The 14,567-nt window shown below is 40.7% G+C and overlaps 3 protein-coding genes across 3 annotated transcripts; all 3 read left to right on the top strand.

Moving 5' to 3' along the window:
* Positions 1 to 889: 889 nt before the first annotated feature.
* dhx33 (DEAH (Asp-Glu-Ala-His) box polypeptide 33) lies at positions 890 to 5,159 on the top strand. The gene is made up of 12 exons (XM_077740024.1): positions 890 to 1,243; positions 1,489 to 1,649; positions 1,810 to 2,037; positions 2,149 to 2,319; positions 2,473 to 2,658; positions 2,738 to 2,849; positions 2,981 to 3,140; positions 3,206 to 3,294; positions 3,369 to 3,496; positions 3,637 to 3,840; positions 3,923 to 4,009; positions 4,268 to 5,159. Exons 1-12 carry the CDS (start codon positions 1,033 to 1,035, stop codon positions 4,574 to 4,576), a joined length of 2,046 nt encoding a protein of 681 aa, XP_077596150.1. The 5' UTR covers positions 890 to 1,032; the 3' UTR covers positions 4,577 to 5,159.
* A 142-nt stretch (positions 5,160 to 5,301) lies between these two features.
* On the top strand, positions 5,302 to 7,194 carry c1qbp (complement component 1, q subcomponent binding protein). The gene is made up of 6 exons (XM_077740031.1): positions 5,302 to 5,698; positions 5,853 to 6,003; positions 6,185 to 6,272; positions 6,350 to 6,445; positions 6,546 to 6,668; positions 6,847 to 7,194. The coding sequence occupies exons 1-6, from the start codon at positions 5,449 to 5,451 to the stop codon at positions 6,994 to 6,996; spliced, it is 858 nt and encodes a 285-aa protein (XP_077596157.1). The 5' UTR covers positions 5,302 to 5,448; the 3' UTR covers positions 6,997 to 7,194.
* Positions 7,195 to 7,538: 344 nt separating this feature from the next.
* On the top strand, positions 7,539 to 14,486 carry mlxipl (MLX interacting protein like). Its single transcript, XM_077740369.1, has 17 exons — positions 7,539 to 8,288; positions 9,289 to 9,395; positions 9,469 to 9,551; positions 9,630 to 9,719; positions 9,791 to 9,832; positions 10,947 to 11,121; positions 11,241 to 11,321; positions 11,413 to 11,561; positions 11,630 to 12,176; positions 12,248 to 12,321; positions 12,512 to 12,734; positions 12,800 to 12,891; positions 12,959 to 13,081; positions 13,146 to 13,273; positions 13,352 to 13,475; positions 13,926 to 14,055; positions 14,137 to 14,486. Exons 1-17 carry the CDS (start codon positions 7,972 to 7,974, stop codon positions 14,316 to 14,318), a joined length of 2,667 nt encoding a protein of 888 aa, XP_077596495.1. The 5' UTR covers positions 7,539 to 7,971; the 3' UTR covers positions 14,319 to 14,486.
* Positions 14,487 to 14,567: the final 81 nt, after the last annotated feature.

The raw sequence follows: 14,567 nt of genomic DNA, 5'->3' as shown, positions 1-14,567 counted from the left end.
TATTTCCTGTTTGCTTATCCTCATGACACTATTTACAGACAATAATTCTACTCGTGGGGCTATCATCATTTTTTTTTATGGTGTCTGTCTTCTACCTCCAGCGAGATGCTTTGCATTTGTCATTTATGAGCATGGAATTAGTTTCTCTTTTTGTGACAATCTATGTAAATGGGTACTCGTTTTTTTAAAAAAAATTATCAACAAAAGTACAAATAACTAATCTAATGCAAACAGTTTATTAGAAGGTCATCCTGTAGCTGTTTATCTTTCTCAGGATATCATTCCTACAATTATGACAAAATAAAGACAACGAAAAGAATAACACTGAGGCCATACCAAGTATGAGTGTAGCTGTTACTCAAGTTAATTGTTTGAATATCAAATGCTTATAGGAATATGACAAGAAACATTGATGTCAGGGGGAGAAAAATGGGATTGAGTCACAGCCAGGTAGGAAAGTATTTCCTCTGAAAACAAGAGAAGGTTATTTAGTGAGCAATTCCAGACAAGTCTGACTCCAGATACAAGTGCTGCTTCAATCCCTAAACATTAAATGAGCGTGAGAAGGTTGTAATAATAACTTGAGATGTTTTAATGTCTACAGATCTAGTTTCCAAGCATATCCAACAAGGTTGATAGAGTAAATAATAAAAAAAAACAAAGTAGAAATCCACTTGATGGCCTTTATGAGCAATTTTAACTGTATTCTTATTGGTATTTTTTTATAGTAATAATTAAAATGCAAACAACATGATGTTTTATTTAAACAGTTGATCGTGGAAAAATCGCAAGGTGGTAAGGGAACTAATATTAAGGGCAAATAGTTTTACAAACTAAATAGATAGGCTGTTGATTTAATGACGTCAAAGCCGCGCGCCGAAGTTCAGCTTGTTGGCCATTTTTATATACGTCAGCAAAACAACCGCATTTGCTCCTTGTTGCCTTAAGGCATTCTTCCTCTCGTTTCTAACATTAAATCGATTTTTATAAACGTGATCACGAGTGTTCTCAGGAAATCTTGTCTTCTAGATCATGCCCTACGACTTCGATCATCCTCCGGCTAAAAAATTCAAGCCGGGGTCTGTTTTTTTCCGCCCCGACAAGAAGAAACCTGGCATGCTGCTGCCTGGGAAGGCAAAAGCGACCACGCCGATTGATGTCCAAAGGAAACAACTTCCCATTTATCAAGCGAGGACTCAGCTTTTGAGCCAACTCAGACAACTTCACAATGTTATTCTCATAGGTAAAGTATCAAACATTCATATCTGTAATTCGATTCAACATAATTCAAAAGATCTGGCGTCCACAAACTTGAAGATCTCATTTTGGGTCATGTATTTATGTATTTATATTTTGTTTACAATATCTCATCTGCACAGGTCTTTCGAATGATAAATTGCAAATGTTGTTTCTGAACAAATCCACAAGATCTTCATCCTATTGTCATGTCATAATAAGATAATGATAAGATTTGTTTTGTGTTGCCAGGGGAGACGGGCTCAGGGAAGACCACCCAGATCCCTCAGTATCTTTATGAAGCTGGGATTGGACGGCAGGGCTTGGTCGCCATCACTCAACCTCGCCGAGTAGCTGCAATCTCTCTTGCAGGGAGGGTAGCTGAAGAGAAGAGGACGCAGCTTGGCAAGATGGTAAGTTTTGTCTTTAACAGTGTATTTCAGTGCAGATGATAAATCATCTTACCTTCACTATAATAGGCAGGGAAGTCCACTGCTCTAAGATGGCCGTCGCTCACAAACGTATTCGCATGGAGTATTTTACATGTCATATGTATATCCTATTTGTCTTCAGGTGGGCTACACCGTCCGTTTTGAAGACGTCACGTCCACAGAGACCAAATTAAAGTTCATGACGGATGGCATGCTTCTACGGGAGGCCATTGGCGACCCTTTACTGCTGCGCTACACTGTGGTCATACTGGACGAAGCACACGAACGCACCATACACACGGATGTGCTGTTTGGGGTGGTTAAGTCAGCTCAGCGCAGGCGGAAGGAACTTGGCAAAATTCCTCTAAAGGTAAGAAATGTTTACATTGTGAAATTTGTCAAAACCAATGAGTCGTGTCATGAAAAAAAATGATAGTATACCTTTTTGCATCCATGTTTTTTCTTTGAATACTGTTTCCAGGTTATTGTGATGTCAGCTACAATGGATGTGGACCTGTTCTCGGAATACTTTAACAACTCACCTGTGCTGTACCTGGAAGGCAGACAGCATCCAATCAACATCTTCTACACCAAACAGCCTCAATCTGACTACCTGCAAGCTGCTCTTGTCACTGTTTTCCAAATACACCAGGTAGTATACCATAACCATTGTACAATTGTCTTGTTAATACTTATCATTAACTAAAGAAGTAAAAGCCAAAGAGGATTTTTACAGCATTATATTTGATGAAAAATGCTCCTTTTTTTGTACAATGTGAAATTAAGTATGTCAATGTTTGCATAGGAAGCACCTCCATCCCATGACATCTTGGTGTTCATGACGGGCCAGGAAGAGATCGAAGCACTGGCAAGAACTTGCCGGGACATTGCCAAGCATTTGCCAGACACTTGCGGCTCCATGGTAGTCGTTCCTCTCTACGCGTCGCTGCCTCCGACGCAACAGCTCAGGGTCTTTCAAGCGGCTCCCAAGGTAGAGTCATCTTGTGTCCTCTTAAATTAGACGGAGATCGTTTTTAGGTTGTTTTTTTGATATTTTTCTTTTGTAACAGGGTTGCAGGAAGGTTATCTTATCGACCAACATAGCGGAGACATCCGTGACCATATCTGGGATCAAATATGTTGTTGACACTGGGATGGTGAAAGCCAAACGTTTCAATCCTGGTGAGATAACGTCACTGAATTCATTACTATTGCCGTCAATGGCAGCCATAGATTTGTAACATTTTCAGGGGAACTGATTTGTTGTTGCTCCATTTAATGTCGACTCTGTTTATTTTCTAACTGACTCTCAGACAGTGGCTTGGAGGTCCTGGCAGTGCAGCGGGTGTCCAAAGCGCAGGCCTGGCAGCGGGCAGGCCGAGCTGGGAGGGAAGACTCAGGAATTTGCTACCGTCTCTACACTGAGCAAGAATTTGATCGTCTCATTCCTATGAGTGTGCCTGAGATTCAAAGGTATTTTTATTTTTTAACGGTTCTCAAGTTCCTAAAAACTGACAGAGTGGACTTCTGCTTTATAGGTGTAACTTAGCCAGTGTGGTGCTACAGCTCATGGCTCTTGGAGTTCAGGATGTTGCCAATTTTGATTTTATCTCCAAACCTTCTCCAGGTAAGATGGCGGAATTTTCAGACTGTTTTATTCACAGCGTACTCATCTAAAACTTAATCACTGCGCCATTGTAGAGGCTATTCGCTCAGCTATGGAGCAATTGGAGCTTCTGGGTGCTGTAGAAAAGAACAACGGACAGGTTTCTCTGACTGCTTTGGGGAAAAAAATGTCATGCTTTCCCTTGGAACCAAGATTTGCCAAGGTAGTACTGCTTGATAAGAGGCATAAGGTCTACATTTTTGGAAATATAAACATGTTTTTTAATATATATTATTCCTTTATTACAGTAGTGGTAGTAGCCTTGTTGATTTGGGCAAAAATGTCTGCTGTTGTCCTTCGCAGACCATCCTGCTTTCGCCTAAATATTCCTGCTCAGAAGAGGTTTTAAGCATCGTGTCTCTGCTGTCGGTGGACAGCGTGCTGTACAACCCCCCGGCGCGGCGAGAAGATGTTCTCGCCGTGCGAAAGAAGTTCACGTCCAGTGAAGGAGATCACCTGTCACTCTTAGCCATCTACAGAGCGTTCAAGAAAGTCAGTGGCAACAAGGTCAGTATTGTGCCATGAAAACATCTTTGCAGAATCCATAGAGCTGCTTCACTTATAGTTTGTATGTTTGTGCATTTTTAAGGAGTGGTGTCGGGAGAACTTTATCAACAGCAGAAACATGGGTTTGGTCAAAGACGTCCAAGCTCAACTCCGAGAAATCTGCTTCAAGGTACGGCACCGTAAATAACAATGTAATGGTTTCACTTTTCTTTTTGAACTGAAATTTGGTAAATCCTATTTTGCTTTTTTGTGTTTCTAAAGCTTTATTTGGGGGTTCTAATAATAAGCTTTTGTGGAACAGCATATTGACAATTCAAATAACAAAAGCTGCCAATTTTAGACATAGGGGATGCATTTTCTTAAGCGTTATTGTACAATATTCTGGTTGATGTTAGTCGTATTATAATTCTGCCTATTGTCCCATTAGCTAAACCTGAAGCTGGAGTCATGCGGGTCAGACACAGGGAAGGTTCGCCAATGCCTCGCCCACGGGATGTTCATCAACGCCGCGGAGCTACAACCCGACGGCAACTACTTAGCCCTGGACACGCACCAGTCGGTGGCCATCCACCCGTCGTCCGTTCTTTTCCAGGCCAAGCCAGCGTACGTCGTATTCAATGAGCTGCTGCACACATCACGCTGCTACATGAGGGACTTGTGTTTGGTGGACCCCGATTGGCTGCTGGAGGCAGCGCCAGAGTACTTTGGCCGCAAACTGCGACCCGTCAAGAGCTAATTGCTGGCATGTAGTAAGTAACACAATGCAGGTATTTACAGTATTTTGATTCTAACTCACTTTTAGTGTGAATGCTAAATATAGAAATGAAGACAAGAATGCTGTTTTATACCGTTTTGTATTTTATTTCAAATTCTCGACTGGTCTTCTCAACACTTATAATAATATGGGCCTACTCTGTTTATTTTGAGTTTAGGTACTTTTTCCAACTATTTGGAGTAGAAATATTTCAATTTTATTGTTGGAGACCAAATTGTGACTTAAAGCTGGCCAAACTTCCAAAGAATGTGTCAACAAACTTTTACTGAGTTTTGCAGCCACTTTTGCATGTTGTTTTGACACAGTTTCCAAATAGAATACAAACGGGACCTTTTGGAAGAGGACGCATGAATGCATCTCCAAATTCTTTTAATATTGTCTGCATTTAGCTCAGAACATGTATGCTATGCATGGAGATTATATTAAAAGATATGTGTACTCTTGTGCAATTTGCAGAATGTAAATCACAGTTTAAGAAGCAGATTTGGGGATTTTGTACAATTTGACTCAGGATGTTACAATAAAAATATTCTTACACCATGCACTTCCTCTCAGACTAGCTTGTATACCACATTGATCCACCTACTGTTGCATAATTATCTAATGAATATCATTTTTATGGGAAATACTACTAACTGTCGTATTTTGCCACCCACAATATGGCGGAGCTGCCATTTCCTCTATTTCCGGCGCATAGTGCAACGTTACGACAGGTCAATGTGTCCTTCCTCACATGTGCGTTGCGGCAACCGAATCCAGTAGCCACAGATCGGGAGCCGGTGTTCACATTCTCTTTATAAACGTTATCGAGAATCGAATCAAATACTCTGAACATGTTGAAGTCAGTTGTCCGCACTGTGGGAGCCGCTTTCCGCCTTCCTTCGATCTCCAGCTCCACAGCACGGGTCTTGGCGCTTGGTTGCCCGCAACTATGCGCACCAAACGCGGCTACTGCCAGACCCTTCACCCGCTCCATCTGGATGATGAATGGCAAAGGAGCGTCGGGGTATCAGCCTAAACTCTTCTCTTCCAAAGTGTTGAATCCATCAGTGTCGTGTGGATGTGGTGCGATGCACACAGACGGTAAATATAACATTTCAGAGGTCATTTAGTAGTAAGTCATCAACCGGCCTAAATAATAATGGACGTCGACTACTACAATTGTAGTAGAAAACATGCTTTATATCACGTTAAAAGGGTGCCTTCTAATTTTTGCTTATGTTTTTTTCTTTAACAGGTGACAAGTCATTTGGGGAGTTTTTATTAGATGAAATAAAAGAGGAGAAGAAGCTTCAGAAAAGTGCAAATTTACCCAAGATCTCAGGAGGTTGGGAACTGTCTATGGATGGAACAGAGGTTTTACTCACTAAACATGCTGGTGGAGAAAAGTAAGACCCTTGTTTATATTTGTCTTTTCCAGCTAAAACTTGTATTCATTCATACAAATGTTATATTCATGACTTGTTTTTATGTCTTATTTGAATTGTCAAAACACGATTCACTTGTTTTTAATCCTGTTTTTGTATTCTTTTAACTCTACATGTCTTTTTCTTTCCCATCTCCTTTCAGAATCACCGTCACTTTCAACGTCAATAACAGCATACTTCCCAACTTTGCCGACGAAGCCGATCAAGGAGAGCAAAAAGCCGGAGAGGAGGTAACGGAAATGTCCGACGTCCAATCGTACGGCGACCAGTTATCCATCTGCTGTAAATCTGAATGCTGTTGTTGCAGGATGAAATTGTGTCGACGCCCAACTTTGTCGTTGAAGTGAAAAAACAAGCGGCCAAGCATACTTTAGTGATCGACTGCCAATTCCTTCAAGACGAGGTTCGCCATTTTCAACACGCCCTATGGGCATTGGCAACATGTCTTGACCTCTGACCTCATTTTGGTGTTCTGGTAAATAATTCTGATCTTATATGTACAGATGGCTGAGGGGGAAGGTGAAGAAAGCGATATCTTTGGCGTCTTTGAAGTCAGTTTCCAGCCCGAGGGGGATGTGGAATGCAAAGAAACCAGTTACACGCTCACTAAGGACTCCCTGAATGATGTGAGTTGCTACAGAGTAGCTTGACCTTTGACTTTTTAAAAGTACACAAGTATCAAAAGTTTTTTTCTCTCCTTTTAGTTGTAGTTTAGATTTATTTGCATTGGTATTTGTATCTTTCCCATGTTAGCTGCTGAAATCCTTACAGCAGAATTAACCTGCTAACCTGTTTTTTTTCCAGGCCCTTTATGACCACATGATGGACTTTCTGGCCGATCGGGGTGTCGACAACACTTTTGCGGATGAACTGATCGAGCTGAGCACTGCCATCGAGCATAAGGAATATATTACGTTTCTGGAAGAACTTAAAACCTTTGTAAAATGTAATTAATCTATTTCTAGGTTTAAGAAGTCTAATTTTGTTTGGTTAACATCTCATTGCAATTAATGAAGGCGCATATTGTATTAAACAACAATATATTTGGGATTTAGAAGAGATACGTCAGCAATTATTTGCCTATACTGACATGTACTCAATGTTAAATGTTTTTTTTTCTAGCTCACAATGTTATTAAAAGGTTTTCCAAGATTTAGCGGACCATGAATGCATAATTTCTAATAATTTACAGTGATTTCAGCATTATGTTGCTAATTTTACCACCAATACTACACTTTATGTTCAATTTTTAATTCAAATCAATACTGAAGTTAAGAGTTTCCAAATGCAGAACACAAATGCCCTTTTTCTGCAAAAAAGCACAATTTGTTCCAAAAATAACATTGATATGAAGTAAAACAGTGCCTTAGTCTAAATGAGTATGCAATCCAGTCCTTGTTGCATGCTGTGGGTGCAGGTTTTTGTTCCAACCGATCCATTACAATTGCTTTAACCAATGAGATTTCTGCAGAAAACTAATCACTTCATTCCAGCCAGGTGCTGCTTCATCCTGCAGACCTCCTGATAGGCCCAACTACCTGCACTGTTTCCGTAGGAAGGAAATCCGGCAAACATTCTGAAATCAGTTCTCCACGTGGTCCAAAATACACGCTCATCACACAGTGGTTCAACAAGATGTCCCTATTGAACATTTTTTTCCCCTAAAACAGCGCCATCTAACGGAGAATCACTCTTTCTGCCACATGTTGATCATCCATCCCTCAAGGTCTATCAATTATTACCACCACAGGACTTTAACACCAGCGAAGTGGAAGGAAAGACGCGGTTTGCACAATCAACCGTCCAGAAAGGGGGAGTGGTGTCATCTGGTGAAGACACGGTGAGCAACAAAAAGAAAATACCATCAACTTGAATCTCTATCCATCGTGCATACCAGTTGGCCTTTGCAATTGTTTAGTTCGAAGTGCAATGGCAACCATTTACGGCAGCGAGCTTCTCGACTCCTCGGAAGCCAAACCCGAGTCGGATCAGGCTCGTGCACCTGCCTTCGGGCCTCTCCACTACACGCAGGTCATCCACAGTGGGCACTTTATGGTGTCATCGCCCCACAGCGATAGCGACTCCCAGCCAAGTGGATCGAGAGGTGGAAGGCGTCCGAGATACGACTTCGATACGGTCAACCGCACCTGGTGTCAGACGTACCGCTACGGGCCACTGAGCTCCGGCAGTCTGAGCATCGATCCGACTCTCACGCGCATTTTTGAGTGCATGTCCCTGGCCTACAGGTGGGTGTCCAAGTTACAAGCATATATGCATGTCTTCCTGTTTGTTTGCTGCTATTGACAAGGAAAAAGTCGAATTAGACGTCTGTCATCGTCAATGGCAGTTGAAAGCAGATTTTGCAGGGATTGATTAGCAAATTAATTGATAATAGTCATCATAGTGACCTCAGAATTGTCCTTGTTCTCGTTTTAAGCTTCTTATTGAGAATATTTGATTTCTTATTTATTATAACCTCCCAAAAATGGAAAAATGTAGATTAAATGTACAAAAATAGATATTTCTTGTATTTGTTTTTTACAAACAAACTTAAAAACAACAACAACAAAAATGATTGTATTGGAAACTTAACTATTAACTGGACTTTGAGTCTAGTTGGCTAGATTTGTGTAGCTGATGTAATGTCGACTTATTGTTGTTGTGGTTGCTGCAATCTTCTGTTTTTACTTTAAAAAAATGTCGTGGAGCTTTAGGACAAGTAATTCAAAGACTTGCATGAGTTTATCTTGTACCTAAAAATGTATGTACTACAATATTTGAAATCAATAATGCTCCACTACGTACTAGTGTACTTTTCCCCTCCATTTAGTGATTTACTGCATGTATTTTTCCATCAAATCTTTGTCTAGTATTAAGTCTAGTATTATAGTATGTCAGATACCATGCATATTTTTAGTTGAGGTTTTTAAGAGCCACACCATTGGACATTCATGTCACTGAAAGAGTTAAGCAGCAGTACTATGGTTTCTACCTGCAGCCAATTACTCTTGTTTTTCAAACGTTATGTACTCATCAACTGGACTCGACTTCCTGGCAACTCTTGATTGTCCAACATTAGGAGAGGCCTTCCGTCCTTTTAAGAGTAGAACAGACTCTGGAAAACTGCTATTAGCCGCTTTTTTCGGATTTATTAAACTCATTCACTGCATGGGATGTTATGTCTTATAAGTTCCATTCATAACAATAACAAAATTCCCTTTTTTGTTGTTGTTTTTATCCTTTCAGTGGGACGATTGTGTCTCCAAAATGGAAGTCTTTTAAAGGACTGCGTTTATTGTGGAGGGATAAGATCCGTCTGAACAATGCAATTTGGAGAGCATGGTTCATCCAATGTGAGTTTAATGTTTTTGACGCTGAATGAAGAAAGGTCATCCATTCATGACTTTTTCTGAATACTCTGTTTAGATGTTGAAAAAAGGAAAAATCCAGTGTGTGGCTTTGTGACCCCATTGGAAGGATCTGAGGCAGATGCCCATAGAAAACCCGAAGTAAGTCATTTGTACTTGTTTCTTTTTCAAATGTACATATTTTTATGTATGACACATGTATTTTGTTTCTTTGTACAGGCCATTGTATTAGAGGGAAGCTACTGGAAAAGACGGATTGAAGTGGTTATTAAGGAGTATCATAAGTGGAGGATCTATTATAAGGAGAGAGTAAGCATTTCGGGCTTGGTTTTTTGTTTTGTTGTTCTGAGTTCTACTTTAACTGTGGTCTTCTCGTGCAGATTCAAAAAGAGAAGGATCACATCATGGCCATGCTACAAGAGGTATGTCGTGGTTTTATTTTGCATTTCCATGTTTAAAGAGTCTCATTGGCTGCCATTGACAATGTCAGACACCCCATTAATTTAGCATGGCATGGAATAACTCACACATTTTGTGAATCTAACGCCGACTCGGGGAAAAAACATTAAGGACACAATTTGCGTCAGCGTGGAACGCGTGAGCAATTGACGCACTTCTTCACAATTTGTCTTTATTTTATATGGGGGAGCTCTCGAGTTTAATCAAATATGACCTAGATCTTCAAATGCCTGATATTTAAAAAAAGGGAGAAGAAAAAGCAGCACGTTTTACAGTGACGTCATAAGAATAAAAAAAATGTCATTTACATGACATTAAAATAATCATTTTTGAATGATTACATTTTTAAATGTATTAATAAAGGGTCAATGCATATTAATGCACATTTACATCTTCATGTTAATGAAATATGTAAGTTTATAGCTGGAAAAAAACTGGTACTCCTGCTTTTTCCTCAAAAAATATTAATGAAACACCCATTCAGAAAATATCCCATAAAGGCAATCACCGGAAATAGGAAATTGCACTCCCATGTTTTTTTTTTTGCATGTTTTGCCGTGGTTGCATTTTGATGTTGATGGGATGGTCAAATCCTCTTGTTCACCCGCACGTGAGGGTGACTAGCGCACCAGAATTAGGTCAGGGACAAAAGACCAACCTTCTTATTGAAATGGTGAGACGTCAAAATAAATGAAAAAAATATTTAAAAAAAACCCGGCATAATCATTACTTGGAAGGCGGGTTCATCTCTTGAACAATATACCCACTTTTTTTTCATACAACACACACACACAGTCGTTAGTCTTGCACATGCATATTATTCTTCAATGGCGACCAATCAAGAGGCAAAAAGAAATTGGAAGGGGAAGTGTCATGTGCTTAGATGCAATCAAAAACGACCGTGGGCTTCCCATAAATGTGGAGTCTCCAAAAACCACGGTCAGAATACAGAGTCGTTTCTGGATCGGGAAGACTGGTTGGAGATCTTTTTAGGGGGTTGCAGAGTTGGATTTTAAAGAGAGGTTGGAAGCCAGAGCTTTTTTTAATTGACTCTTTGTTTTACATTGTCTTGTCAAGGGTCAAATCTGCCAGGCAAAGTTGGAGAAAGTGTCCCATCAGATGTATCAAGAGCCTGCGGCAATACCAGAGGAGGCACACATGTTTGATCCGGAATATCTTCTGTCGGACATCTCTGATACTTTGTTCACCATGACACAGAAACAGTGTCCTTGGCCTAGCCAGCGTCATAACAGTAAGTTGGAATGTAAAGCATACACACATATCAATCAATTAAATCATTAAAATGTGTTTATATGTAAAGAACTGACATAAACTGAGATTTTACTGTGATATTGTCTTGTTCTCCCTCAGCATATACGACCAATGCAGATATGATTCAGCCTGGCCTCACTCCTCTCCAACCCAATTTGGATGATTTCATGGATATACCAGGTATTAACTTGTTGCTTTCAACAAATACTGCATTTTTTGTAAAATAAAGTGTCCTTTTGTATGATACTTCAAACTAACATTTTTTTTACAGATATCTTTTTGAACTCAAGTATCCAACCATGTGAACAACCCGATTTTACCGACTCCACTTATCTTGAAAGTCCATCCAGCATTGCCCTCGCTCCATTCCCCCCCGCGCACGCCATTCCTCAACTCCTTATTGACCCCCAGCTCTCTGAGGTAAATACTTTGTCATATCTACACACCTACCAAATCCATCCTTCAAACAACCTGTCCCTCTCCCTCAGGTTGGCGTATCCTCGGAAAACCTCCCTCATCCCTCCTCCTACAATCCTCAACCAGACCGCGGTGGCGAATACCACTCGACCACTTCACAATACGGATCCCAGTCCTGTTCTGACCCGGCTTTGAATGCACTCTTCCCCCCCAACATTGAGCAATTCTTCTCTACCGCCATGCCATTTTTTTACCCCATCCCATGTCACAATTTCAGCTCGGCACCCTCTAGCGTCACCCCCAGCGTCATCACTCACACTGCTTACACCATGGCGGGTACCTCGGAACCTTCCGCCCGCCCTCAGGCGGGGGTCCCATACACCCAACCACCTCAGTGCCACTCTCTCAGTTATTTGCCGTTTGGCGCAACTCAGCCGCCTGGAAAGGCACCGCACCGATTTGCAGTTCCCGAAGTTTCCAGTGCACAAGGTAGAGGGAAGCACAAACAGAAGAGAGGTGGACTGAGAACGTCGGGACCACCTGTGGAGCCGTCTCACGCCATCCCCAAAGCCCCCATTAGTTGCCTGGCTAAGCTGCTCTCTACTGGTCTCCCTGAACGTATGTTAGCATTTTTGAAAGTCATCTTGGAAGGAAAAAAACATGACTTATGCTGTTTTTTTTGTTTTCAGGAAAACCAGCAGTGGGTTTCAAAAGCAGTCGTGTGACGGTCAAAGGTCAGAGGTCGACTTCTCCCAGAGCGACGGTGATTTGACTTACTTTCTTTTCAATGGGTGAAAGATGAAGAAGTAGTCATTTGGCCTTATTAAGGGCTTTTAAAAAATGTTAAAGGTCAAATAAAAGTAAGATAATACAAAATAAAGTATACTACTATAACACTATAAGGCTGTTCTATATAAATGAGTATGCATGTCTAATTTTTGCTTATTTTGCAGCATACTTCATCACAAGTGCAGCAATCGGACGGCTGGCGTGGAGCACAACCACTATTACACAACCAGAGGTCAAGCCAGGGTCACAGTCGAAGTGCCAAAGGGTCAGCGGCGTCTTCCCTAATCAGCGATGACGCCGCCTACACGAGCGCAGCACCTTTGACCCCCAAGACGGAAAAACTGTCCCCTGTCCATTTTTATGGCACGGACAGAAACACCTTAACAGGTATGTTATTCAGGAATAATTGGCTTTGTGGTATTTTTGACCTTTCCCCTGTTTATTTTTTTCAGATATGGGCCAAACATCGCCTCTAGAAAAATCCTCTAACCCAGAGTCGCCATATTCGGGCTCTCTCGGGTATGGAATGATAGAATCCAGCAAGGTATGGACATGTAATGCATGTATTAATGATGATATTCCATAGAGACGAGTCAAAATGTCTTTTGCAGCTGACAGAGAGCAGACAGATAAGCCACATTTCTGCTGAACAGAAGAGACATTTCAACATCAAAATGGGATTTGACACTTTACACAGCCTGGTGGCGACGCTGAGCTCCCAACCAAGCATCAAGGTAGGGTGCCGGAACATGCATCAGCTTTCAATCGTAAATCAATCTAAATCCATGTCGATGTCAGATCAGCAAAGCCACCACGTTGCAGAAGACGGCCGAATACATCGCAAAGATGCAACAGGAGAGGGCTCTCCTGCACGAAGAGGCACAAAGACTCCAAAATGACATTCAGATCCTGAACTCTGCCATCAAGTAAGACCCTCTGACTTAGTTTGAATGGTACATTCATGTGGAATTTTTAACATGCAACATTGTGTTGTGTATTTACAGTAGCTGCCAACAGCAGCTGCCCGCCACGGGTGTGCCGATAACACGACAAAGATTTGACCATATGAGGCAGAAGTTCAGAGAGTACGTCCAGGCGCAGACTCTGCAAAATTGGAAGTTTTGGATCGTATCCTTCATTCGGGACTTGTTCACGTTCAATTCATTCCTGGTGGGAATAAAAGCAGATAGTTTGATAGGAGATGAATATTTTAAAAATATCTAGAAATATTTTAAAAATATCTACAAATATTTAAACTATATCTAGAAATATTTAGAATATATATATATATATATATATATATATATATATATATATATATATATATATATATATATATATATATATATATATATATATATATATATATATATAGAAATATTTAGAATATATATATATAGAAATATGTAGAATATATCTAGAAATATTTAGAATATATATAGAAATATTTGTCTTTATTTAACACCAATTCCAATTGGTCGTGCGCTGTCAATATCACTGAAACCTGATTACACACTGACAACTTTGCTAACAAAGCATAGAAATACTTGTCGTGTTATTTCCTCAACTTGGTTTCAGTTCAGCGTCATCATCGAGCCCCTTTTTGAGTCCTACAACGAAATGGTGTCTACTGCCAGTGTGGAACAACTATGCCAATCCACTTTATCCTGGTTGGACCAACACTGTTCACTGCCTTCTTTAAGACCCAGTTAGTACTACACAATATGTCTTCCTCAGGTCATTACTTGTGTATTTTGTCAACTAGCATTTTAATTTTGCCTCCTCTCAGTGGTCCTGAGTTCACTCCGTCTCCTCAGCACCACCACGCCCATTCTAAGCGACCCCAGATTGCTGCCCGAGCAGGCCTACTTAGCCGTCACCCGGGGCGACCCCTCACCCTCAGACCACTCCATACAGAACCCGGCTCAAGACAATGAGTTTCTAGACCCCTTTTCATCTTTTCATTCTTAAATAGAACTTAAAAACGGCTGCTTAAAGAATGTATGCTTACCCGTTAAAGTCACCCGCATTTATTCCGATGTAGGATACAATTCGGGTTACAAGAAGCATTTTGTTTAACACTTTGAAAGTGTCATTTTACTCCAAAGAAGTATTAAAAGTGGAACGTTTACTGCATAATCTTACGAATTCAACTATGATTAACCACAAGCTTCAAAATGTGTTTCAGGTAGACTTGGGTTTTCCTCAAAGGGCTTTTAA

The sequence above is a fragment of the Stigmatopora nigra genome, chromosome 19 (genome assembly GCF_051989575.1).
Source record: "Stigmatopora nigra isolate UIUO_SnigA chromosome 19, RoL_Snig_1.1, whole genome shotgun sequence".
NCBI lineage: Eukaryota > Metazoa > Chordata > Actinopteri > Syngnathiformes > Syngnathidae > Stigmatopora > Stigmatopora nigra.
Note: the sequence above shows the minus strand (reverse complement) of the source record. Positions and strands in the feature narration are given on the sequence as shown.